This window comes from Triticum urartu, chromosome 3A (assembly GCF_056163025.1).
Source record: "Triticum urartu cultivar PI428250 chromosome 3A, HENAU_Tu73, whole genome shotgun sequence".
Classification (NCBI taxonomy): Eukaryota; Viridiplantae; Streptophyta; class Magnoliopsida; order Poales; family Poaceae; genus Triticum; species Triticum urartu.
Window position 1 is genome coordinate 280,892,730 of NC_141875.1, and position 27,528 is coordinate 280,920,257.

Below are 27,528 nucleotides of genomic sequence, written 5' to 3' on the forward strand. Positions count from 1 at the left end.
AGTCCCAACGACGAATAGGCGAAAAGATCAAGCAGGAGCAGCTACAAAGAAAGGCCCATGCCACAAAAATGTCAGAAGCTCAATCGGGTCAAGCAAATGATGAAAAATTAGGCCAGAAGAAAGACCTACCCATAGATCGACGAATGACGCAACCAATCCAGGCCCGGCGACGAGGAGAAGAACGAATCTGTAAGCAATGGACACACAAGATCCAAAACCAGCTAGGCATCACAAATCGAACGCATAAAAGGTGAAAGAAGCGGGATGAGAGCCACCTTAACCGGCCTTGCCGCTACACGACGCCATCGTTCTTCGCTAGCAACCAACCAACCCCAGCGACGACTCGCAGGCCAGCAAGTAGGACGATGCAGCGCAGGAAGTGGAACCGAGACGAAACGAAATGAAAGGAAGAGGGAAGGAGAAGAGGCGGACAACGACGCGGGATAAGGGAGGCCACCCACCCACCACCACCCACGCCACCGAACAGTGTTGGGCCGCTCGAACGAATCACAGATGGACAACTCACCCCACGGGCCACAACGCGTACGTGACGAAGAACGATGCCCCGCCATATCGACGAGGTGCCCCCCCTCCCCTCCCCCCCCCCCCCGCCCCGACGCGAGAACCACCCTCACAAATGCGTGCACCCATAGAGAGGAAGGGCCGCGCGTAGACCCACCTGTAAGCGACGAGCGTGAACGAGAGGAGGACGAAAACGAATCAGAACCGGAGCAACCGAATGGCCAGGATCACGCCACCTCAAACTGGACCCACATATCGAACGACCATCATTCAGAACGAGCTGAGAAGCCTCATGTTCGGGCATGAATTAAGAATTGAGATGGTTTTCGTTAATGATGTGATTATACGACCATCAATTGAGGAATGACTGGACTCATGTCTCTGTTAAAAAAATACTTGACATGGTTTTACTTCAAATTGGAGGAAGTAGGTAATTAATGAATGGCAATGGGGTTTGTGTATATATAAGCAAGATGCAACAAAAATTAGAGAAAAAAACCCTCAGGGTGTCCAAAGGGCAATAAAGAAAATAACCTGATCCAAAAGGCCAAAAGGAGAGATGGAGGAAAAACAATCGTTTAAAGCGTGCACTTTAAAACCGGGTGGGTCCCAGCCTACCCCTTCTCAGTTTATAAAGGTCACCTCCGCCCTTCCATTTACGCTACCCCCCACCCACACGGCCACACCAAAAACCAAACGGCACTGAACGCTGCAGTTTTCCAATCAGCCCCTGACCGACCACATATTTGGAAAAGCTTTCCCACTCTTGTGCCCTTTTACGCGTAGCCCCCAGCATCTCGCGTGTGACTTTCGCCGGAGCTACAATATGAATGGTCAAACCACCATGGGGCTCGCCGCCGCCGTGAGGCCATGCCGCCAGCGCCTCCTCACCTCCGCCTCAGCCGCGGCCGCGAAGGCCTCTGTGATCCGGCTCTTCCCAAGATGCCCCCACCCGCAACACCATCACCACGGCCGACGCCTCCCGTTCCTCGTGTCGGCGGCGTCGCATACCTCGCAATCCGACCCGAGCACCACCCCCACCCCCACCCCCGTAACCTCCGATCCCCGTTCCGCCGTCGCTGGCAACCTCCCCTTCTTCGACCGCGTGCTCTTCCCGGGCTCCTTCCCTCCGGAGACCCCGCCTGTGGAGGACCCGGCGCCGCCGGCTGATTTTCGCCCGGCGTCTGCTTCACCGGTGAGAGAGGAGACGGAGACGGAGAGGGAGGCATGGAGGCTACTGAGGAGGGCTGTGGTGAGCTACTGCGGCGAGCCGGTCGGCACGGTGGCGGCTGAGGACCCCGAGTGTACGGAGATGCTTAACTACGATCAGGTCTTCATCAGGGACTTTGTGCCCTCCGCTCTTGCCTTCCTCATGCGCGGGGAGACCGAGATCGTCCGCAATTTCCTCCTCCACACCCTGCAGCTGCAGGTGAGCGTCTGTGCATATTGGGATCCGGATCCGGATCATTTCGTTGAGCTATTTTTTTATTCGAAATAATTAGAGCGCTGTGACTAGTATTATTTGCGTGCACGGTGTGTGCTAATTGGGATAAGAGATCAGCGAATTCGTATGCAGGGTTAGAATATATATGAGATTTTTTACTGGCTTTAAAGATCGTAATTACCCTCTCCCTCTGTAATGAGTTCGCTTGCAGCATGTGGTTTTGTAGTTTTGTGATGAATTCTTGTTCTGTATGGGCTTGTATTCTGTGGACGAGACAAAGATAAGATTTACCTTTTGACGGCTAACATGTCTCTTCCGTACATATTGTCTTCGAAGAGAGTTTGGAAACTTATTGGTAGTAGTTATCAACATGAACCATATGCGGTATCCTGTTTACGGTTGAGTGATTTATCAGATGGATTATGCTTTGGAAATCCTTTGCCAAATCTCAATATCATAACTTATAAAGACATCTACTGCCGAATTCAACCTATTCTAGGCATCTGTGAGCAATACCACCAGTGATGTAACCAAATATGCTTGTAGAAGTTTCTGAAAGCTAGATCAGATGGCAAAAATATGATAACTTAAATCTTTTGTGACAATTTCCCTGAAAACTTAATAAAATGGCTTACTAGTTAATGTCTGTAAACAGAAGCTTCTTATCTAGCACTTCAATCAATTTGAATCTTTATTCAGTGATGTACATCATTTATCTGATGGTCAGAGCTGGGAGAAAACTGTTGACTGTTACAGCCCTGGGCAAGGCTTGATGCCAGCTAGTTTTAAGATTAGGACCGTTCCACTTGATGAAAACAATGAAGCATTTGAGGAGATTCTGGATCCTGACTTTGGTGAATCAGCTATTGGCCGTGTAGCTCCAGTTGATTCTGGTATATCGACCCCCCTCTCTTTCATGCAGCCATACTGATATTAATCTGTAACAATTGTGAAATGTCTGTCCTGCAGCTTTAACCTAATCTAACCTAACCATTTGCAGGACTTTGGTGGATTATCTTACTGAGAGCATACTGCAAGATTACTGGAGACTATTCATTGCAAGAAAGAGTGGATGTGCAAACCGGGATTAAGCTGATCTTGAGTTTGTGTTTGTCTGATGGGTTTGACATGTTCCCCACTTTACTGGTCACAGACGGATCATGCATGATAGACAGGAGGATGGGGATACACGGGCATCCTCTTGAGATTCAAGTAAGCTGAAATTTAGACTCAATTCTGCAGTGTGGTCTTCCCTGAACAACTGTATTATCTCAATAGTCTAAGTCTACATGTAGGTACTGATGCTGTTCTTAAATGGTAGAATGACTTATGACTTTTAGCCTGCTGCAATGAAGCAACTAATGTGTTACTGAATGCAATACTATTTTGAAAGAACATGATGCTGCTACTTTAAACCTGTATTATCTAACATGTCGTTAGTAGAGAGAATCCCTTTACTTATGAGGCTTGGCCTGTTTTCAGGCTTTGTTCTATTCTGCTCTGAGATGCTCAAGGGAAATGATTGTTATGAACGAAGGCTCAAAACACCTCCTCCGAGCCATCAACAACAGGCTCAGTGCATTGTCTTTTCACATTAGGGAGTACTACTGGGTCGATATGAATAAGATAAACGAGATCTACAGATACAAGACAGAAGAATACTCACATGACGCAACTAACAAATTTAACATTTATCCCGAGCAAATTCCTTCCTGGCTTGTTGATTGGATTCCTGAGAAAGGGGGTTATCTTATTGGGAATCTGCAGCCAGCTCACATGGATTTTAGGTTCTTCTCACTTGGCAACCTTTGGGCCATATCTTCATCTCTAACTACTCCAACACAAGCCGAGGGAATACTTAGCCTTATTGAAGAGAAATGGGATGATCTTGTAGCAAATATGCCCGTCAAGATCTGTTACCCTGCAATGGAATATGATGAATGGCGCATTATTACAGGCAGTGACCCTAAGAACACGTGAGTCATCGCGCTGATAAAACTGATATTTTATTCTGTGTTTCTCTTTCTTTTGGTGGCAGCATATCTTTATGGTGTGTCCTATTCTATTTTTGAAGACTTAACATCTGCTCTCTAAACATAACACCACAGTTATTTGACATCTAACTATGTTGTGCAAGTGCAGCCCATGGTCATATCATAATGGTGGATCTTGGCCAACCCTACTGTGGCAGGTATGTATATATCAATGCACTTCTCCAAAATTCTTGTACCCTTATATGCTTATAAATTATCAGTGACCAACCATTGTTGCTGCTTATAGTTTACACTGGCCTGCATCAAAATGGGAAGACCAGAGTTGGCCCGTAGGGCCATTGCAGTGGCTGAGGAGAAGCTCTCAGCTGACAAGTGGCCAGAATACTATGACACCCGGTCTGGAAGATTCATTGGGAAGCAGTCACGGTCATATCAGACATGGACTATTGCTGGTTTTCTGACCTCCAAGATGTTGCTGGAAAACCCAGAGCTGGCTTCTATCCTGACCTGTGATGAGGATCTTGAGCTCCTTGAAGGCTGTGCTTGCTGCCTCTCGAAGAGGACTAGATGCTCACGGCGTGCGGCCAAATCAGATATCATTGGGTAAAACAGCAGAAACCCTTCTACTCTTGCTACTCCGCACACAAGTATACGATCGACTGAGAACTAACTGAAGTGGATACACTCTAGCCATGTACAAATCAGATATCATTGGGTAAAACAGCAGAAACCCTTCTACTCTTGCTACTCCGCACACAAGTGTACGATTGACTGAGAATTAACTGAAGTGGATACACTCTAGCCATGTACATTATAGGTTTACGGTAGATATCCATCCATTCATTCATTCCCTCAATGTGCGCTCATTCTTTTTTGCTGAGCCGCCATTGATGGGAACTGCCCTGGGTGATACCGGTGGTCTAGAAGAGCATCGCCATTTTATGTTGGAGCTCTCATTTACACACCAAAGAGTAATTTGTTCCTGTATCGGTCACCTGCCTCTCCTGACTCGGGAGTGATGCCAAGTCCTGACGAGTATATCTCTATCAGCATTTGAGCTGTATGTTGCATTATTTGCAAAACTGAGACTCTGTACCATGTTCTTGTCATGAATAATGATACGTTTTCCATTTGATTCTGCTGGATGCTTGAGATGCTCAGAATTGGTTTCAGTGTTGCTCCCTTAGAGCAACTCTAGCAGATCCCGCATCTCCCCGGCCTGCAAAATGTGTTTGCAGTTTGCGCAAAAACGCCTTTGCGGGTCGGCGCGGCCGGCCACAGTTGCAGACCCCGCATAATGGACCCATAAAAAAGATATTTTTCGAATATGCTTTTTTACGGGTCGGCTTTGCGGCGTCTGATCTTCTGGCACAGCTCCTTCCGGCTCGTAAAACTTAAATTTGCAACTTAAGTTGAGCTAGCACAATGCATTTCTTTGCTTTTGCAACAACATTAGATACAAAAGACATCACCAAATCTTTGCTAGAATAGCAAAACCAAAGAAAACAAGAACCACAAGTATGCATTTAAGAAGATTTCCAACTTCCACAACTGCTCTCACAAGTTGGACTAATATCTTCTTCATGCATTCATTGTTGATCTGCGGATTCTTAATTTTGCATTCTTCTTTCTTCATCTTTGGTTCGAAAGAAGTAGACTTTGCTTCCCCTCTAACTGCACATGCAACCGCATCATTGCCTTCGATTGTACTAAGGAGTGCACCAACATCTATTAAGTTTCTTTCTATCAATAAATCAATGTATTGGCCTTCCCAAAACCAAAATGAGCATCCATCATCCTACACAAAAGAATGAGCAAGCTCGAAGTGAGCTACCGTAACTGAACTAAAGAATGAGCTATCAAATGAGCTACCGAAAGTGTACGTACCCCGTCGTTTTCGCATTTGAAGAACACCCATCCAGGGTGCTTCGACGTGCCCGAAGTGAGCCGCAGCACTTTTCGCGTGCAGTCGTCGCACTGTATGAGCGGCATCGGCAAGCCACAAAGACACTCGCGAGCGCCGAGCCTGGTGGACGGCTGAACGAATCCATGCCCGCAAACCTTCGGCGGCGGCGGGCGGACGAACCCGTACCTGCATGCGGCGATGCGCCCTTGCCTGGGCTGCGGGAGAGGCTTCCCGACCCACTCCATCGCTTAGGGCAGCAGCCGGCGGCCGGAAAAAGCCAAATCCGGTGGCCCGCGATGAAGTGCCACAGATCCGCAAATCCGGCGGCCCGCCGACGCAGGGGGGAAGGGAGGGGAGGCCTTGTGCGCGTGGCGGACTTTCGGCGTGCTCCTGCCGGCTGCTTTCGCTGGAATCTTGCGCAACGGCCGCCGGCGGCGCGAGGGGGAGAGGAGAGGTGGTTGGTGGGGGAAAGCGCGGGATGAAATGTCTCCCACCAACCGCTTTCACTTATATGCAGCGCACCGCTGCCACGCGGGGGAAACCCGCGTCTTCCCAGGTTGGGGTCGGGATTTTGCCGCGCTCCTCAAAAAAATTTGCGGGCTGGGGCGGGATGCGGGGTTTGATCGGGCTGGTTTTTTCGCCCTGACCCGCATTTTGGTGGTTATTTTACGGGTCGGGGCGGGATGCGAGGTCTGTTAGAGTTGCTCTTAGTGGTCCTAGCCTGAACTTCTGGACCAGTAAAGTTCATGTTACTCTTGTTGGCTAACAACTACTCCCTCTGTTCCTGAATATACGCCCTCCTTTCAGAGATTCTAATATGGACTACATACAAGGCAAACGGAGTGAATCTACGCTCTAAAACATTATTCTGATCACGGGATCATAATATTATTCTGATCACAACATGAACTTCCTGAGTTACACGCCTGAGCTTCCCTTAGTAGGAACCCGACCTTCGGGCTATCTTCACAAGCGTGTCTTCCCGCGCGAATTATTTTGCTTAGTCGTGTTCTATATGATGTAAGTGTAATATAGAAACGGTTTTTAGCAACTAAATGCCTGTTTTAAATAGGAATCTCGCTCGTTGGCGGATTTTGCTCTCAGGTCGTGATGAACTTGCGTTTTTTTTGCAATTTTACTGTGTGAGTTGTTCGACCTGAACTTCCCCCGGTGCTAGGTTGAACTTCCGCCAACATTGCCCAAATGGGGCTTGCGATATACCGTTGGAAAGTTATGGACACGAGTATCATGACCCAAATTAATTTTTTGGCAAAATGTAAGCGGTTGAAGAGCAGTTTTGAAAATCATTTTTTCTTCATACAAAAAACATGAATTGTATTTTTGATCGCATTTCTAAACCGTTTATTGGAATGAGACAAATAATATTGCGTTGGAAAGCTGCTACAAAACCGCTCCTTCCACATGTTGAAAGTTTTCTCTAATTCCCTATGGTTAAAGAGTAATTTGGAAAAACGAAAGTTCGTATTTTCGATGCCACTTCTAAACGACTAATCCAATTGAGGCAAATGATATGGTATTGGAAAGCTTATGAAAATGCGCTACTTCCACATTTTGAAAGTTTTTTCTAATTTTGAAAGGATTAAAAGTAACTTAGAAAACGGTATAAGTTCCACCGAGTTCGTATTTCTGAGTTAATTTTTTAGTCGTATCTCCAAATGCAGCAAATGATGTGGCGTTGGAAAGCTTGAACAAATGCGAAACTTTTTGATATATATTGTTTCTCCGAGTTCTTTACGGTTTTAAGTCAATTTTGAAATAGGCTAAAAACGTGTTTTCGCCGTAATTTCTACAAAATTTATCGGAATGGGGCAAATAATATGCCGTTGAAAAACTATGGAAAATGCGAAACATTTTCATGTTGATGGTTTTCTCTAATTCCTAGGCGTTTACAAGTAATTTTGAAAATGGCGAGATCATTTGTTCTACCTTTATCGCGAAATAGATTCTTTGAAAATGCACCGCGTGAAGAACTTGAACTTCTTGGCATGCGTACTTAAACTTCACTCTATTTTTCACGTGCTTTTTTCGCTCGTAGCTCTCAATCCACTCTCCGAAATTGAGCAAGTGATATACCGATGGAAAGCTGCTGTAAACACACAACTTTCCCGTGTTGACCATTTTTTCATACTCGCGGTGGTTTTAAAAGTTTTTCATCTGAAATTCATTCAGTATAGTAGTTGAACTTCCTGCTGTTTTCACGTTGAACTTCTGTGACGTATTTTCATTTGTAATTTTCTCATCCATTGGTCAGTGTTAGACAAATTATATTCCTTTTGTACAAACCTCTCTCACAATATTTTTTTAACATTCTCCGACCAAGGACTTGAAGTTATAACAACAAAAAAACTGGACCTTGCCTTTTAGTTCATTTTTCTAATATTAAACACACACCATGTAGTACATGAACTTTTTCCAATTTTATAATTTAAATTTTTTATTTTTCTTTTTTGAAATCAAATTGCTCCCAAATAATAAGTGAACTTCTTTGTGGATTTAGAGAATTATTTTAAAATGCAAAAAGAACATTGTTTGTGTGTTTTCGAACATGAAAATACAAGGTGAACCTCTCTCGTAGGAATTTTTGAACTTCTCTGGACAGGGCACTTGAACTTATTTCAACAAACCTTTTAAACTTTTATTTTTCTATACTTTTATTTCTCACCTGAAATGCATTCATTGTAGCATTTGAACTTCTCGTTGTTTTCACTATTAACTTCTGTCACATTTTTGTGTATACGTCGAATTACGTGCACTTAAAGGCCGTACATCATTTTTTCCATTTAAAACATGTAATTGGAGGTTGGATGTCCCACAATATAAATTCTGAACCGTGCACGGATGTGCACGTGAACTTCTTGCAACAAATCTGAGTTTTTTATATACTTCGAACTTATCTATTATTTTAATTTCAACTCCTAAGTCATATTCTTAGAAATGAAATATGTTTTTAAATAAGCGTCAATTTTTTTTTTGTAAATTGAGCTTCATAAGTTTATTTATTTTTCTTAGAAACGGTAATAATTTGAGTTTTCCGTATACATTGAACTGCTCCTCTATTTTAGTTTGAACTTTGTCATTTATATTCTTTAGTTACAAGGAAAACCTGAGTTTTTTTTTATAAATATCAAACTTCTCTATTTTCGTAATTTGGACTTCTTGGTTTATTTCCTGGTAGAAACGGAAAAATCCTAGTATTCTAATAAATATTGAACTGGACCGTTATTTAAATATGAACTTCTAGAGTTTTTTTGTAAGAAGCGGTGAAAACCATTTTTATGAATTTTGTACAGCTCTATTTTAAAAAAATGAACTTCTTGTTTTCATTCTTTAATAAATAGGAAAATCTGAATTTTGTATAACCATCGAACTATTCCAGTTTTTAGATTTGAACTTCTAGGGTTTTTTTAACAGATAAAATCCTCTTTTATATAAATTTGTGTTGTGATGCTTTATTTTTTGTGTTTGGCCTTCTTGGGGTTTGTAATAAACATTGTACTTTCTTGTCTTTTTTTATAGAATGGGGAAATCCATGTTCTTTATAATTTTCGGAATGATCAAAATTTTAAATTTGAACTTCTAGGTTATTTTAGAAACGAGGAAAATCCATTTTCCAATAGAAGGAGAAATCCATGAGCTTTTTTGTACAAACATATGTGTCTCTTTTTTGTTTTCCCGTTTTTTATCGAACTCTCCAATTTATTAAATATGAACTTCGAGAGTTAACATTATTCTAGGCGAGTCTTGTTTCATTTTTCGTATAGAAATATTATGGTGCTTTGTTTTTTAAATTGGAACTTCTTGGTTATATATCTAGAAACAAAAAAATTCCAAGTTTTTATTAAGATTGAACTTCTTTGTTAGTTTAATTAGAACTTCTTGGTTTAACAGTGAAAATGAAATGCTTTGTCATTCTAATTTATTATAAACTTCGAACTTCCCTGTTATTTTAATTTGAACTTCTTAGCTTTATTCTTAGAAAAAAAATATTTTTTAAATTCGCATCAAAACCTTTAAAAATGAATTACATACTTTTATTTTTCCTATAAACGGTAAGAATTTTGAGTTATTTGTTACATCAAAGTACTCCATTTTTCAAATTTGAACTTTTTGATTTTATTCTTGAGTAACTAGGAAAATCTCATTTTGTTTACAAACGTTGAAGTGCTCAAAATTTTAAATTTGGACTTCTTGATTTTATTTCTCTTAGTAACGTAAAAAATCCTAGTTTTGTAATAAACAAATGCTCCACTATTTTAATTTGAACTTCTAGGTTTTTACAAACCGAGAAAATCCATGTTATATAATTTTTTTGACCTGATCATTTAAAAAAAAATTGTACTTCCTTGTTTTGTAATAAATATCGAACTTCTCTGTTATTTAAATTTGAACCTCTAGGTTACTTAGAAACGGGGAAAATGCACATGTTTTATACATAAAGTTATACGCCTTTTGAAACAATGGGGGACCGAGACAGCGCACGACCAAGGAGCACCCAGTATTTCAATGTTTGACTCTTTGATTTGAAGTTATGTATTTAACTCTTTGATTTGAAGTGATTTTTCTAGACTTAAATTTTGTTATGTGCTCTTTTCAAATTTGTCTATCACTTGAAGTTCTAAAAAATTGCTACTCTCCGATGTTTTACCTTGCATGTTTATTTTTTATTTGAACTTGCTGAGATAACACACTCGACCTTCTCGAACACAACATTTTAACCTTCACAAATAGAAATTTAAAGTAATTTTTTTGCACGATGGTACAAGACAAACAGAGCAACACCCCACACACTGATGCTCACATGTTGTTTTCTCCTTCTATTATTATACACATTGAACGACACACGTCTGCTAGGACCAACTTCTCTCTTTTTTTGTCCCATAGGAACACATGTACGCAAGAGAACATCTATGGACCAAGGAGCACCCAGTTTTTTTGACAGTGACGACATGTGTTCTGTCTCACACTTCGATTGCCTTTTTGCTTGTTCTCTCCCAGAACGACTAAATCCAGCGTTGCCATAGCAACTGGGAACACTAGTAGAAAAGAGGGCTTTGGTTCAGGCCGGGTCAGCCCATTAGTCCCGGTTCAGTCCAGAACCGGGACCCATGGGGGCATTGGTCCCGGTTCGTGAGGCCAGGGGCCTGCCGGGCCTCGTGGGGGCATAGGTCCCGGTTCGTCATGCCCCTTTGGTCCCGGTTGGTGGGACGAACCGGGACCAATGGGCCTCGCTCCTGGCCCACCACCATTGGTCCTGGTTGTTGGCTTGAACTGGGACCACAGGCTTCCCTTTAGTCCCGGTTCATGCCACGAACCGGGACTAATGAGGTGCCTATATATACCCCTTGCCCGCGAGCAGAGCACCCCAGTGCTCTGTTTTTCTCTGGCCGGTGAGGGGAGGGCTTTGTGGTGCTCTAGCTCACCTGCTATGCACATGAGGTGTTCGATGAAATGCCCGAGCCACACTAGTTAAGCTTTCTCCTCTCGAAGCTCGACCTCAAAACTCCATTTTCCTTGAGATTTGTCTAGGTTTAGCGGCCCGTCACGTCCCATTCCGTCTTCACCGCCGTCGATCGCCCGCACCGATCTCGTCGCTGGCACCACCGTGGTGAGCCTCTTGTTCTTATCTTCTTTCTGAAAGAAAAAAAATTCTTACTTTAGATAGATACTTGTCTAATTTTCTTACTTTTATTATTGCTATTTATTATATAGTGCGATGGTTTTGGTATCTGCCCCCGTCGGCCCTTGTCCTGGCTATGATTCGGATGTGGTATATATTATCTTTTTATAACTATTTGGTTCATTTATTGTTTATGAAAATTATGCCGACCAACGTGACATAGATTTTATTTATCTAGGAGGTAGTTGAACCGGAAATTCCAACCGACCCTATTGTCGAGAGGTTAAATTTAGTTGAAGAAGAAAAAAATTACTTGAAGGAAAAAATAAAAAAAATGAGGAGGAGAAGATGATATTGGAGTTGCATGTTGCGGATGTCGTCGATGATCACAAGATTAAGATGGATGCAATGCGGTTGAAGATGAGAAAGATTAGAAAATATGCCATTCATACCGAGGCTTGGTATCATTATGCCGTTGGATCAATTGTTACCTTGGTTGCGATTATGATCGCATTTGTTTTTGCATTGAAATGTTTTACATAGTTTCAAGGTATGGTTTAATTAATTAGATGCTCTGGAGAGCTATATGTTGTTAGATGAGAACTATGTATGTACTTTGGTTTTAATGTGATGATGAACTTCTATTAATTTGGTCACTTAATTATCTATTCATGATGTTCTGTAATGGTTTTTGACACACTTAATTATATATAATGCACGCAGATGAACCGGCAATGGATGTACGGTGAAAGACACACCTCCGAGTACATTAAGGGCGTGCATGATTTTTTCGAAGTGGCTGAGGCAAACAAGCAGAATGGTTTTATGTGTTGTCCATGCCCTAAATGTGGGAATACGAAGTCTTACTCTGACCGGAAAATCCTTCACACCCACCTGCTTTACAATGGTTTCATGCCACACTATAATGTTTGGACGAGTCATGGAGAAATAGGGGTTATGATGGAAGACGGCGAAGAAGAAGAGGACGATGACAACTATGTGCCCCCTGAATATGGTGATGCTGCAACGGGGGAAGCTGCTGAAGATCAAGAGGAACCAGACAATGTGCCCAATGATGCTGCAACGGGGGAAGCTGTTGAAGATCATGAGGAACCAGACGATGTGCCCGATGATGATGATCTCCGTCGGGTCATTGTCGATGCAAGGACGCAATGCGAAAGTCAAAAGGAGAAGCTGAAGTTCGATCGCATGTTAGAGGATCACAAAAAAAGGGTTGTACCCCAATTGCGAAGATGGCAACACAAAGCTCGGTACCGTACTGGAATTGCTGCAGTGGGAGGCAGAGAATGCTGTGCCTGACAAAGGATTTGAGAAGCTACTGAAAATATTGAATAAGAAGCTTCCAAAGGATAACGAATTGCCCGACGGTACATACGTAGCAAAGAAGGTTGTATGCCCTCTAGGATTGGAGGTGCAGAAGATACATGCATGCCCTAATGACTACATACTCTACCGCGGTGCGTACAAGGATCTAAACGCATGCCCGGTATGCGGTGCATTGCGGTATAAGATCAGACGAGATGACCCTGGTGATGTTGACGGCGAGCCTCGCAGGAAGAGGGTTCCTGCGAAGGTGATGTGGTATGCTCCTATAATACCATGGTTGAAACGTCTGTTCAGAAACGAAGAGCATCCCAAGTTGATGCGATGGCACAGTGAGGACCGTAAGAAAGACGGGAAGTTGAGAGCACCCACTGACGGGTCACAGTGGAGAAAAATCAAGAGAAAGTACTGGCCTGAGTTTGCAAGTGACCCAAGTAACATATGGTTTGGTTTAAGCGCGGATGGCATTAAGCCTTTCGGGGAGTAGAGCAGCAATCACATCACCTGGCCCGTGACTCTATGTATGTATAACCTTCCTCCTTGGATGTGCATGAAGCAGAAGTTCATTATGATGCCAATTCTCATCCAAGGTCCTAAGCAACCCGGCAATGACATTGATGTATTCCTAAGGCCATTAGTTGAAGAACTTTTATAGCCGTGGAATGGAAATGGTGTACGTACGTGGGATGAGCACAAACAGGAGGAATTTAACCTGCACGCATTGCTGTTTGTAACCATCAACAATTGGCCCGCTCTCAGTAACCTTTCAGGACAGACAAACAAGGGATACCACGCATGCACGCACTGTTTAGAAGAAACTGAAAGTATATACCTGGACAAATGCAGGAAGAATGTGTACCTGGGCCATCGTCGATTTCTTCCGACCAACCATCAATGTCGAAAGAAAGGCAAGCATTTCAAAGGCGAGGCAGATCACCGGAAGAAGCCCGCCATGCGTACCGGTGATCACGTACTTGCTATGGTCAATGATTTACACGTAATCTTTGGAAAGGGTCCCGGTGGACTAGCTGTTCCGAATGACGCTGAGGGACACACACCCATGTGGAAGAAGAAATCTATATTTTGGGACCTACCCTGCTGGAAAGACCTAGAGGTCCGCTCTTCAATCGACGTGATGCACGTGACGAAGAACCTTTGTGTGAACCTGCTAGGCTTCTTGGGCATGGATGGGAAGACAAACGATACACCTAAGGCACGGGAGGACCTGCAACGTTTGCACGAAAAAGACGACATGCCTCCGAAGCAGTATAAAGGTCCTGCCAGCTACGCTCTTACAAAAGAAGAGAAAGAAATCTTCTTTAAATGCCCGCTCAGTATGAAGGTCACGACTGGCTTCTCATCGAATATAAAGGGAATAATAAATATGCCAGAGAAAATGTTCCAGAACCTAAAGTCTCATGACTGCCACGTGATTATGACGCAATTGCTTCCGGTTGCATTGAGGGGGCTTCTACCGGAAAACGTCTGATTAGCCATTGTGAAGCTATGTGCATTCCTCAATGCAATCTCTCAGAAGGTGATCGATCCAGAAATCGTACCAAGGCTAAGGAGTGATGTGGCGCAATGTCTTGTCAGTTTCGAGCTGGTGTTCCCACCATCCTTCTTCAATATCATGACGCACGTCCTAGTTCATCTAGTCGACGATATTGTCATTCTGGGGCCCGCATTTCTACACAATATGTTCCCCTTTGAGAGGTTCATGGGAGTCCTAAAGAAATATGTCCGTAACCGCGCTAGGCCAGAAGGAAGCATCTCCATGGGCCATCAAACCGAGGATGTCATTGGGTTTTGTGTTGACTTCATTCCTGGCCTTAAGAGGATAGGTCCCCCTAAATCGCGGTATGAGGGGAGACTGACTGGAAAAGGCACGCTGGGAGGGGCCTCAATAATATGCAGGGACGGATATTCTTGGTCTCAAGCACACTACACAGTTCTACAGAACTCTACTTTGGTGACCCCGTATGTCGATGAACACAAGAACAGTCTGCGCTCCAAACACCCGGAGCAGTGCGACGACTGGATTACATGTGAACACATCAGGACTTTCAGCAGTTGGTTGGAAACACGTCTCAAAGGTGACAACACTGTTTGTGATGAGCTGTACTTGTTGTCTAGGGGACCATCTTTGACTGTATTGACTTACAAAGGATACAAGATAAATGGGAATACATTTTACACGATCGCCCAAGATCAAAAGAGCACCAACCAAAACAGCGGTGTCCGCTTTGATGCAACAACCGAGAGGGGAAAGGACACATATTATGGTTACATAGTGGACATATGGGAACTTGACTACAGACATGATTTTAAGGTCCCTTTGTTTAAGTGCAAATGGGTTAATCTGTCAGGAGGCGGGATACAGGTAGACCCACAGTACGGAATGACAACAATGGATCTCAACAATCTTGCGTATGCAGACGAACCATTCGTCCTAGCCAATGATGTGGCACAGGTTATCTATGTGAAGGACATGTCTACCAAACCGAGAAAAAGAAAAGATAAGGAAGCGAATACATCATACAATGAGCCAAAGCGCCACATAGTTCTTTTAGGAAAAAGGGACATCGTGGGAGTGGAGGGCAAGACAGACATGTCTGAAGGTTATGAAAAGTTTCATGAAATTTCTCCCTTCAAAGTCAAGGCTGACCCAAGCATCTTGATAAACGATGAAGATTATCCATGGTTACGGCGCGATAAGCAAATGACACAAGCGAAGAAAAAGTGAAGACTTTCTTCGCAACTATTATGATGATACCATGCCAACTTTGTAACAGACGAATATGATACCATTGTCCGTTTTGTACATGCACATGCTATGTGGGTGAAATTATGATACCATGCCAACTTTCAACTTTTTCAGAGTTCATTTGAAATGCTTTAATGTCTTATGGTTCGGCCCTCGTAATACCATTATTCAAATTTTAACTATTCAAAATTGAAAACTAATGTCACTAACAAAAAGTTTATAATTTTTCTAAAACTAATGGCACTAACAGAAAGTTTATAATTTTTCTAACCTAAAAGCAAAAAGAATTAAAAAATAAAACAAAAAACAAAAGAAAATAATAATGCAAAAAACAAAACAAAAAACTGGAAAAAAACTATTTTTATAGTAAAGTTAATCACAAACTTGTGATTCACACAAATTTCAAAGAATTCAAATTTTAACTACTTAAATTTGAAAACTAATGGCACTAACAGAAAGTTTATAATTTTTCTAAAACTAATGGCACTAAGAAAGTTTATAATTTTTCTGACCTAAAAGCAAAAAGTATTAAAAAATAAAGCAAAAAATAAATAATGCAAAAAACAAAACAAAAAAACTGGAAAAAAACTATTTTTATAGTAAAGTTAATCACAAACTTGTGATTCACACAAATATCAAAGAATTCAAATTTGAAAACTAATGGCACTAACAGAAAGTTTATAATTTTTGTGACCTAAAAGAAAAATAATTGAAAATAAACTATAATAAAATAAATAAAAATAAAAACAATAAGTATTTTGTTGTAAGTAGAAACAAAATAAAATAAATAAAGCAACAAAGAAAACAAAAAAAGTGCCACCTACTGGGCCCCCACGGCCTGAATACGACTAGAAACCCTACCATGGGCCAGGATTCTAGCCCGCAGGTGGCCCAGTAGACCCACAGGCACACAGCGTATGGTTAGGCCCGAAATCCTACAATTGAGAGGAGCTCGAGAGGGTGGGCGCCAACTGTCGTGGAATTGTCACGGCAGATGTCCTTAGTGTCAGGACTTAGTCGTGAGGCCAACGCATCTATGTGGTAGCTTGAGAGGGGTTGAGCGGGACGAGAGACGCGATGTTTTACCCAGGTTCGGCCCCTCACGGTGGAGGTAAAATCCTACATCCTGCTTCATTGATATTGATGATGATGATCATGATTACAAGAGTGCTCTATCTCGAGAGCTATTGTCTAAACCTAACTTGTCCCACTTGTGGAACTTGTGAATCTTGTCCCTTTTGGGGAGCCCTGCCCCTCCTTATATATGTTGGAGGGGCGGATTACATGTAGACTCCTATTAGGATTAGGACTAGTCTATCTTAATACAAACCGGATACAAGTCCAGGTCTTAGCTCCTTGTAAGATAATGTTCCCCATGCCTTTCCTCTTAAACCGGCCCACCATTAAACGTGAACCGGCCTTCTAGGCCTTGGGCCTTGTCATCCGTCTATCGCGCACGCCGGATCACCAGTGAGTCATAAGACCAGGTGGGTTTCTTGTAAACCGCCAGGTCAGGGCGGGTCGCCAGTAACTCGCCAAGTTTCAGCGGGGTCTTCAGATAAACCGCCAAGTCCTGGCCGGGTTAACTTCTGGCCGGTTTACACCGCGGGGTATATCCCCGACAGTGGGCGCAGTAGCGCTTATAAACCACTCTCGAGCTCTCTCAGCTAGCGAGGTGGTACTAAACTGTTGACGCGGGGCAGCACAAGGCCTTTGGTCCCGGTTGGTACCACCAACCGGGACTAAAGGGGGCATTGGTCCCGGTTCGTGGCACCAACCGGGACCAATGCTCCTCGCCCCTGGCCCATGATCATTAGTCCCGGTTTGTGCCACAAACCGGGACTAAAGGGTTGGTCCTCGTTGCGGGCAGAGTTTAGTCCCACCTCACCAACCGAAGGGGGCTCACACCGGTTTATAAGCCCTTCCGTCTCTGCCTTGTTGAGCTCCTCTCAAAGTGAAAATAGATGCCCTTATAGAGAAAAGTTTAACCAAAATTCAGAGTGAATTTCTCTGAAATTCATAGAAATTTACTATGAATTTAGGTTGAATTTTCTCTATAAGCGCATCTATGCTCATTTTTTAGTAAGTTAATCACAAACTTGTGATTCACACAAATTTCAAAGAATTCAAATTTTAACTATTCAAATTTGAAAACTAATGGCACTAACAGAAAGTTTATAATTTTTCTAAAACTAATGGAACTAACAGAAAGTTTATAATTTTGCTAACCTAAAAGCAAAAATAATTAAAAATTAAAGCAAAAAACAAAAGAAAATAAATAATGCAAAAAACAAAACAAAAAACAGGAAAAAAACTATTTTTATAGTAAAGTTAATCACAAACTTGTGATTCACACAAATTTCAAACAATTCAAATTTTAACTATTCAAATTTGAAAACTAATGGCACTAAAAGAAAGTTTATAATTTTTCTAAAACTAATGGCACTAACAGAAAGTTTATAATTTTGCCGACCTAAAAGCAAAAAGAATTAAAAAAGCAAAAAACAAAAGAAAATAAATAATGCAAAAGACAAAACAAAAAACTGGAAAAAAAATAAAAATAGCAACATTAAGTATTTTGTTGTAAGTAGAAACAAAATAAAATAAATAAAGCAACAAAGAAAACAAAAAAACAAAAAAAAGTGCCACCTACTGGGCCCCCACGGCCTGAATACGACTAGAAACCCTAGCATGGGCCAGGATTCAGGCCCGCAGGAGGCCCAGTAGGCCCACAGGCAGATAAAGTGACTTTAGGCCCGTAAGCCTGCATTTGAGAGGAGCTCGAAGTGGTCAGCGCAGCAGCACTTATAAACCACTATCGAAGCCTCTCGGCTAGCGAGGTGGGACTAAACATCCCACCGCACCGCGCCAGTTCCAGCACAAGGCCTTTAGTCCCGGTTGGTGCCACCAACCGGGACTAAAGGGGTGCATTGGTACCGGTTCGTGGCATCAACCGGGACCAATGCCACCCTTTAGTCCCGGTTGGTGCTACCAACCGGGACCAAAGGCCGCCGCTTCCCGCCCTTTGGGCTGCTGAAAATAGGCCTTTGGTTCCGGTTGGTGGCACCAACCGGGACTAAAGGGGGGCATTGGTCCCGGTTGATGCCACGAACCGGGACCAAAGCCTTTTCTATATAACCAAACACTTACAAAATTTCCCCCACCCGCCATTCTTCTCTCCAACGCCGCCAGGCTACTGCGCTACTCCTCGACACCGTCCCCTGCCCCGCCGTCGCCGTCGCCTCCCCTAGCCGCCCGAGGTCGCCGTCGCCCGTGCCCTCGCCCGACGCCGTCGCCGATCGCCGCCCTGCCCCGACGCGCGTCGCGCGCCCCTGCCCGCGCGCCCCCGTCGTCGCCCTGCCCCGCCCCTTCCTCGCCAGCCGTCGCCCCTGCCCCGTCGCCGTCCTCGCCGCCGAACGCGCGCCCCCTGCCCCGTCGCCGTCCTCGCCGCCGAACCCGCGCCCCTGCCCCTCTCTTGGTCCAGCCGGCGCCGCCCCTCCCATGTTCCTTTTTTTCATATATTATATGCTTGTTTTTTTAGATTATATATATATATATATGTATATATGTGAGTATATGTATTATGTATGTTGCTTCTTTTCAGATTTTTTTTCATATATATGATGATTTGTATTTTGCCTTTATATATATGGGGTCACGCTATTCGTCACCCTGGTTGAGGAATAATTATTCTTCACCCCCTCTCTATTTTGACATCAATGCACCTTATTTTTACGTTTCGTAAATTATGTCTTATTTCATACATAAAAAGAGAACGTAAGAAAATATGTACTCGCCGTAAAAAATATTTTATGTTACGTAAAATTATGAATATAAAAACATAGTGTAAAACATACATAAAATGTGATTTTTCTGGTCTTATAACGTACATTTTTGGTTTTCTATACAAAATTTTACATATTGAATCAATATGCATGTAACTATTTATATTCTAAACGTAATTTATTTAAAAAGCGATCATAAGATTATCTCGGGTGAAGAATAACTTATTTTGCACCCTGGGTGATAAATAGTAACACTATATATATAGGAAAATGGTTGTGTACTCCTGGGAGTACGTACTCCCAAGAGTACAGAAAATGAGTCATATATATATATATATATATGTTTGTATGTTCTCGGTGTATATATGTTCATATATGCAAAAGAGTTAGATTTATATATTTAGAAAAGGATTATCTATATATGTTCTCTGATTTAGTACATTTTAGGTTAGTTTCATTTTTAGAAAAGTTTTATATATTTAGGAGAGGAAAAAGGAAAATAAGAAGAGGAAAAAAAGGAGAAGAAGAGGAGAGGAAGAAAAGAAAGAGGAGAGGAAGAAAAGGAAGAGGAGAAGAAGAAAGGAATAGAGGAGAAGAAGATGAGGAGAAGAAGAAAAAATAGAATTTTTTTCTATTTTTTCTTCTTCTCCTCTTTTTCTCTTCGATCTTCTCATCTATTCCTTTCTTCTTCTCCTCCTTTTATTTCTTCTTCGTCTTCTTATTTTTTATTGGGTCTGTCATCATCGATATACCCCGTGTCCTGATAACTTCAACACGAGGGGGGGGGGGGGTTCGACCTATCCCCTCCCCGATAATATTATTTCCCCATGTATGTATGCAAAAGTTTCATTTTTAGAAAAGTTTTATATATCTAGCTATGAAAGGAAGAAGAAGAAAAAGAATGAGAGGAAAAAGGAAAATGAGAAAAGGAAGAAAGGAGAAGAAGAGGAGAGGAAGAAAAGGAGAAATAAATAAGAAGAAGAAAAAGGAAGAAAAAGAAGAGGGGAAGAAGAAAGGAATAGAGGAGAAGAAGAGAAAATAGAATATTCTATTCTATTTTCTCTTCTTCTCCTCTATTCCTTTCTTCTTCTTCTCTTTTTTTTCTTCTTTTTTTCTTCAATCTTCTCCTCTATTAATATCTTCTTCTCCTCTTTTTATTTCTTCTTCGTCTTCTTATTTTTTATCGGATATGTCATTGTCGATATACCCCGTGTCCCGATAACTTCAACACGAGGAGGGGGTGGGGGTTCGACCTACCCCCTCCCCGATAACATTATTTTCCCATGTATGTATGTCGTCGTTGTCGATATAACCCCCTCCCGGATAACTTCGACCGTGATAACTTATACCACGGGAGCACCCCCGGCCCTCTCGCTCGACCAAAACTCTCGAGGACACCCAAACCCTAGAAAAAAACGATGTCGGTCTCCTACCCCCTCCCGTCGCGCCCCTACCCTTGAAGCGTTGCCGAGGCCACCCCAAACCCGGAATAAGCTAGGTCTACGTTTGCCACTAATATATCCACATGCTGTCATGTTTGTGTAATAATTGCCATGTTGTAATATTTGCAGAAACAATGGAGTTCGGACGAGACGAGGAACAAGAACAGGTGTTGGGGGACATAATCTTAGCCGGAGGTGATGTCATGTCGTATCTTAACGACAATGATGGTCTGGAAGCAGAACAGGGTGAAGAAGAAGCAGGCTACGGTGATCGAAGAGTGGAGGAGGAAAGACATGATTATGATGGCTCCGGTGACCCAATGCTGGTGCAAGACGGAGCCCGTGGTGACGGCTCCGGTGACCGAACAGAGTCCGACCAGGTAAATATATTAGTTAAGCCTGTGATGACTATCTAATTGATGCATTCATTGTTTTGGTATGTACACATATTAATTAACTCTCGTCTAATTCTTGTTTTTTCTAGCCCTCCGGATCAAGCACAACTTCGGTAAAGAGACGAGCCCGAAGAAAAAGTTGTGCTCAGATGAAAGGTTTGAGATCACAGAAATCGCGCGCGATGTCATGCCGATTGAACCTATCCGGACAAAGGAAGCATTTGCTGCTCAGTGTGGGGTTCTTGTTAGGGACAAGATCTCGATCAGCATCCAGCAATGGTGTAAGCCTAAGAATGAAGACCCTGAGGTGTCTTATGTCAATGATATGCAAAAAGATGATCTTTGGACTGAGCTGAAGGAAAATTTCACCCTACCGCCAAAGGAGGATCCGGAGAAGCCAGTTAAAGAGTAATTAATCAAGTCTCATGCTCTTAAGAAGATGGTAGACCTATTCAGGAGGTGGAAGAATTAGTTGAAAACTTTTGTCGACAAAGAAGAGAAACCAGAATTCATCGGCAGATATGAGAAGATCAGAGATCACTGGCCCGCATTTGTGGCCTACAAAACATCAAAAAAGAGTAAGAAGATGTCGGTGACAAACAAGAAAAATGCTGCAAAGAAGAAGCTTCACCATCGCACGGGGTCAGGTGGCTACCTCAAAGCCCGGCCTAAGTGGGCCAAGGCTGAGAATGATTTGCTTGATAAAGGGATCGAACCAGAGACAGTGAACTGGCCAGACCGTTGCTGGACTTGGTTCTTCGGGGCTGGCAGAACCTTGGACCCTGTATCAGGGAAATGCGTTTGGACGGACGAGCAAATGAACATACCAGTCAAAAAGCTAAAGCACTATATCGATGCAGCGCAGCAAGGGACGTTCGTTCCAGACAGAGAGAACGACGAGCTCACAATGGCCCTTGGGAATCCTGAGCAACCTGGACGGACACGAGGCACGCCAGGCTCCATTCCGTAGAATGCTGGTTTTCCGGACGCAGGCGGTTACAAATTCCAGGAGAGGAGGAAAAAAGTGGAGCATGCCCAAATTCAGACGCTGCACGAAAGGGTTCAAGCGCTAGAGGAACGAGAAGCAGCTCGCAGCAAGCGACCTGCCGAAACTACCCCGCCATCTCAGCAGAGAAGCAGCGTGGCTTCCACCGAGCTACTTCAGCCGGAGCATGTCTTGACGGCTCCTGCTAGCTACCCCATGGATGCTATCACGGAGTCTCAACATTGCCACCTTATGACGCAATGGCAGAACTTCAAAGTCAAGGCAGCTGTCGGCTCTATTTGACCTACTGAACCCGGCGCAACTTTTCACTGTAGTCCGACTTCAGAAGGATATGCCAGGGTGACGGTGGACAAAATAACGGAGGGATTTGAGGACCTCCATCTTGACTACCCTACCGGTGAAGGGGAGACTCGGCTGGGTTCTTGTCTATTGACTCCATGCCTATGGCGAAAGGAGCTCATCAAGCTTCTGAACTGGACGCCTCCGCCTCCTCCTCCTCCTCCGGCGAGTCACGGCACTCCGCCTCCTCCTCCGGCGAGTGATCAGGGCACTCAGCCTCCTTCTCCGGTGCGTGGCGGCACTCCACCTCCTTTTCCGCCTGCGCCGGCGCGCCCGAGCAGCCATCCTCCTCCTTCTCCGCCTCATCAGCAAGGGCGGAAGAGACCCGCCGCCGCTCCGGCTGCTCCGGCGCGTCGTAGTCCTTCTCCTCCGCCTCGTAAGCAAGGAAAGAAGACAACCGCAGCCGCTCCGTCTGCTCTGCCGGCGTCTAGCAGTACAGCCAGAGGCGGGAGGCAATACCGATTCAGTCCTTCTCTAAAGACTCCAGAGAAGTTACCATACGAGAGGACCCCGGAGGAGAACGCCAAGATCGCGCGAGCCGAAGTGAGGAACTTCTTTGAAGGGGTGAAAGCAAAGAAAAATCCACCTCCGGAGGAGAAGGTAGATCCGGTGAAAGCGAAGCGCACTCTAGCTGCCCTGGAAAAACCAGCAAAGTCTCCGCCAAAAGGCAACTATGACCGCATTATTGCGAAGTCATTTGTCAAAGCGGAGCGGTCGGGAAGTACTGTCAGTGATCAAAGGTTAAAAGAACGACAAGCTGGGAAAAAAATTCCCTAGTTCGGCAAACAAGCGAACCAATCGTGCCCCCCGCTCAAGGTGCCTACTAATGATCCGAGGATGGTGCCCGGTTATAGCAATCTTGGAGATTACCTGCCCGACAATGTACATTATGAGTTCTTGGAGGTGGAGGAACACAAATACGAGTACGGGAAGCCTCTCGTCAAAGATGAAAGATCTCTAACAACGATGATGCGAAGATTCCATGATTGGTACATGAAAACCTGCAGAGGGTCTGGGGGGAGGAATACTTTGACGCTGAGAGTTAGAGAGGAGCATGACCTCGTTGGAATTGAACTGTTGAATGTTTCATTTGAGGAGTTCTTCTAGTTTTTCAATCAAAAGGCCCTCGATAAAGCAACGGTCACTTGCTACTGTCTGTAAGTAGTACTACTTCTGTCATTAAGTCTCTCTATATAGGTCAGCTCTTTCATTGCATGTATTTATAATTATCCTCACTATATTATGCAGATTGAAGATCGCCGAATTGAAGAAAAGACAAATCGGTGATATTGGGTTCATTAACACAAATCTCATAGATGCAACTGAGGTTAAATATCGTGCCGAAAATACCGAGGCCAACTTGCTACGATCGTTGGTAATAAATGAAAACAAAGATATAATACTCTTTCCTCACAACTTCAAGTGAGTGTTACTGTGTTGTGCATATTCGGTTTCCCTTATTAGTCCAGGTTATAGTAATGTAATTGATGAGTTATGCATGCGTGCGCAGCTTCCACTATATTTTCCTAGAGATTAAGCTTGAGCAGGGACTAGTAACCGTCTTAGATTCGAGACGAAAAGATCCCCAGGACTATGCGGACATGACTCAAATGCTCGAGAAGTATGTTAAATCGATCATTATCCACCATATCAGCAACTTTGTTCATTTCCTGATATATCAAGTAATTGTTTTCTTTGTCTGCCAGGGTTTGGAGAAAATTCACCAAAAAAGCTCCGGGACTGCCGAAGAAGCTGCAATTTAGACACCCGAAAGTAAGTACTATAGTAACATGTTCCACGCATCTCCTAGTGATTCAAGCGCTAGTTTCATCAATACAATTTATAGCATGCTTGCTTATCAGTTTGATTGACCTTTATTTCTTGTAAAGTGGTTGTGGCAGGAACAAGGGAATGATTTCTGTGGATACTACGTTTGCGAGTCCATCCGCCACACGACCTGTGAACGAGGATACTCTGACGAACAATATGAAGTGCGTAAGCAATAATATTCACAATTTTATTTTATTACCATCATTTGTGTTGAGTTTCATTTATTCATATATATATATATATATATATATGTATTGACCCCCTTGTTCAAATTAGATGTTTCAGATGCGGGATGAACTCCTAGCACCAGATCGTATGCGAGCAATTCAAGAGGAATTGGCGGCATTCTTCCTTGACCACATGATTGCTGAAGACGGAGAATATTATGTGGACCCTGTGTTCATATATAATTAGGAGATTATATTGTAAGAGATAATTATTGTATATATGTAGCCGGTAGTGTCGGATAGATATACGAGAACTTGTTGTTCGACCAATCTCTTGGAGAAGGAGAGGTGGTCGATACCACTTCTCTCTGTATGCGTATGTTCATGACGATCTTCTGTTTCCTTTATTTGCTTACTAGCTAGCGTGTCTAGTCCTCTCTATATACACATATATATAGCGTCGTCCAAGCACAGACATAAGAGAGGACACTTCTCTCTATTAATTAGCTAGCTAACACAATATATGAAACACCTAAATTAAACCCACAACCCCCCCTTTCAAAAAAAAAACCCTAGCCCCTGAAATGCTGACGCGTGGATGCCTATTGATCCCGGTTGGTGCCACCAACTGGGACCAAAGGCCCTCCTGCCTGGGCTCGGCGCACCGGCCACATGGAGGCCCATCTGTCCCAGTTCGTGTAAGAACCGGGACTAAAGGGTTAGGGCATTAGTAACGATCCTTTAGTCCCGGTTCACAAACCGGGACAAAAGGCCCTTATCAACAGGGATGAATGGGGTTTTTTTTTCTACTAGTGGAACATGCACAAATACTATTATTTCTGCAACTGATGAAAAAGGTGGATTGACATAGTTACAAAAAAAATTCTCTTTTTGGTAGTGAACTGATGCTCATCAGTAAAATGAATTGTCGTTTTTAGAGTGAATTGTGCATGTCTTATTTTGGTTAGTTAACTATCCTAGAATAATGATGTTTATAACTGAATGATCTGTCTTTTTTAGTGGTCTGCATTAGGCACATGTTAGCATCAAATATAAGATGTACGCATGAACCAGAGTAGCTAATCACAGACGGAGAATACTCCATATTTAATCATGGATGAGCATACACACAGAGAAGCACATGCACTTGTAATGAACTTGTAATGAACTCTTAATGGAATAGCATGTATGAAATCTGGTTAGGCCAGTTTCCTGAACTTGTAATGAACTCTGTAGCTGGGGATTTAACCAGCAGGTCTCTGTAATGGAATAGCAATTGTTCCCTTCAAAAAAAAAAGAGTTGAGGAGCAGGGGGCTACATGCAGCTGTCCCCGTCGATGGGTCAGGGAGCCCCGTGGACACATCACGATGGGGATGGCAGCGGAGCAGTCCATGGCGGCGGGTGAGAGCAGTCCATGTTATACTCATGCTCCGTATTTCCCTCTGTTCTTGCTTATCCATCAAAATCAAGGCATCGACTTCATTAGGAGGAAAAAATAGCATTGGCAGAATAGCAGTAGCATTAGCTAGAAAGGCTACCTCTTGCGTATTCAGGCCGGCAGATCTTCACACAACAACAACTAGGATGAGATGGTGTGCACCTCGCGAGCCGGATCCTCGGAAGTAACCTTCCTCGAGAAGGTCGAGGTGGCCTTTGCGAGAAGGTCAACCAGCAGGGGTTGGGGAAAGCAGAAGGGTTGGGGGCGTCACGACGGTGGGCGGATGCGATGTGGAGCAGCCGCAGCGAGAAGAAGATAGGCGCGGCGATGGAGTGCAGGTCCGTGGCTCCGATGCTTGGTGTTGACGGCGGCAGGATCCAGCGGAGATCACTGGAGGAAGAGAAGGAGAGGAGGAAGGGGTTGACCGGATTCGCGTCGGCAGCAAGAAGGGGACTGCGTGGGGAGGCGGCCATGGACTGCGTGGTAGGTTGATGGTGTTCGAGGATCCCCGTCGGCGGTGACGATTGGGGCGCGGAGGAGCATGTCGCGGGGGGGGGGGGGGGGGGGGGGGGGGCGCGCGCGCCTTGGGTAGGGTCGGCCGGCGGGAGGAGGTGCGGGTGGGGTGGTGTTTTTTTTTTTCTGTAATTGGTTCGGTGGGGTCTTCGGGAGTTCGGGAACAGGCACGCCGTGATCCAAATAACTATTCTATTTTCAGAATTAAAATAATGCCACTACACGCATTATAAATAAAACATATCAGAGTGAATTTACACTTTAAAATACGTTTATATACATTCATATATAGTGCTAGCGATAATATGTCCTAGCATATCTAGTATATGTTCTGTTCTGATGTAATCACTAGCTACAGACAAGACGAATCGGAGTGAATTTACACTCTAAAATATATTTATATACATCCATATGTAGTGTTAACGATAATGTCTTCTAGCATATCCACTATATGATCTGATGTAATCACTAGTTGTCTTGTATAGGAGATCCTAGGATCACTTGTATCAATCAGAGATTCACCTGATTGTTGTGTACATATTGTACAAGCCTATGTACGTGATGTAAAAGGCTGCTCCTATATAAATAGGCAAGTGGCCGGCTGGTGTTAACCATGGAAATAATATCTTTGTATTTCCAACTTGTAGTACATATTTTTTTGAGTGTAAAGTTGCCGCTTTATTGAAAACTTAAAGACCTAAAAGTTTGGAATCTCGTTCGAAATTACACCCAACACAAAGTCTGGAGGAACTGATAGCCAGACCTTACATAGTTCATCACCCACACCTACTCTAGCAAACTTATGCGCGGCAACATTAGCGGAACATCGAACCCACGAAACCTTGAACTCGTCGAAGCCTCGAAGCATCTCTTTTATCTCCTCAATCCACGGCCTGTAGCGCTCAAATTTTTAGACCCACGATTAAGCATCTGCACCACCTTTTGGTTGTCCAGCTCCATGTGAAGTTTCTGAACATTCATCTCCCTTGCAACCTGG

The 27,528-nt window shown here is 43.5% G+C and overlaps 2 protein-coding genes and 1 pseudogene across 2 annotated transcripts in view; 2 read left to right on the forward strand and 1 right to left on the reverse strand.

Annotated features, from left to right (window-relative positions):
* The first annotated feature begins 1,177 nt into the window (after positions 1-1,177).
* On the forward strand, positions 1,178-5,095 carry LOC125543939 (neutral/alkaline invertase 1, mitochondrial). Its single transcript, XM_048707445.2, has 6 exons — positions 1,178-1,951; positions 2,694-2,859; positions 2,967-3,178; positions 3,449-3,942; positions 4,109-4,157; positions 4,247-5,095. The coding sequence occupies exons 1-6, from the start codon at positions 1,349-1,351 to the stop codon at positions 4,565-4,567; spliced, it is 1,845 nt and encodes a 614-aa protein (XP_048563402.1). The 5' UTR covers positions 1,178-1,348; the 3' UTR covers positions 4,568-5,095.
* A 16,467-nt stretch (positions 5,096-21,562) lies between these two features.
* LOC147979460 (uncharacterized) lies at positions 21,563-23,743 on the forward strand (annotated as a pseudogene).
* A 1,924-nt stretch (positions 23,744-25,667) lies between these two features.
* LOC125548354 (uncharacterized) overlaps positions 25,668-27,528 on the reverse strand; it is a 29,969-nt gene continuing 28,108 nt past the window's right edge. Inside the window, exons 2-3 of the mRNA XM_048711976.2 lie at positions 26,119-26,749; positions 25,668-26,027 (exon numbers count right to left, since the gene is read on the reverse strand). Coding sequence (XP_048567933.2) covers positions 25,687-26,027; positions 26,119-26,749 — 972 coding nt within the window. The 3' untranslated portion in view covers positions 25,668-25,686. The remainder of the gene's footprint in view (positions 26,028-26,118; positions 26,750-27,528) is intronic.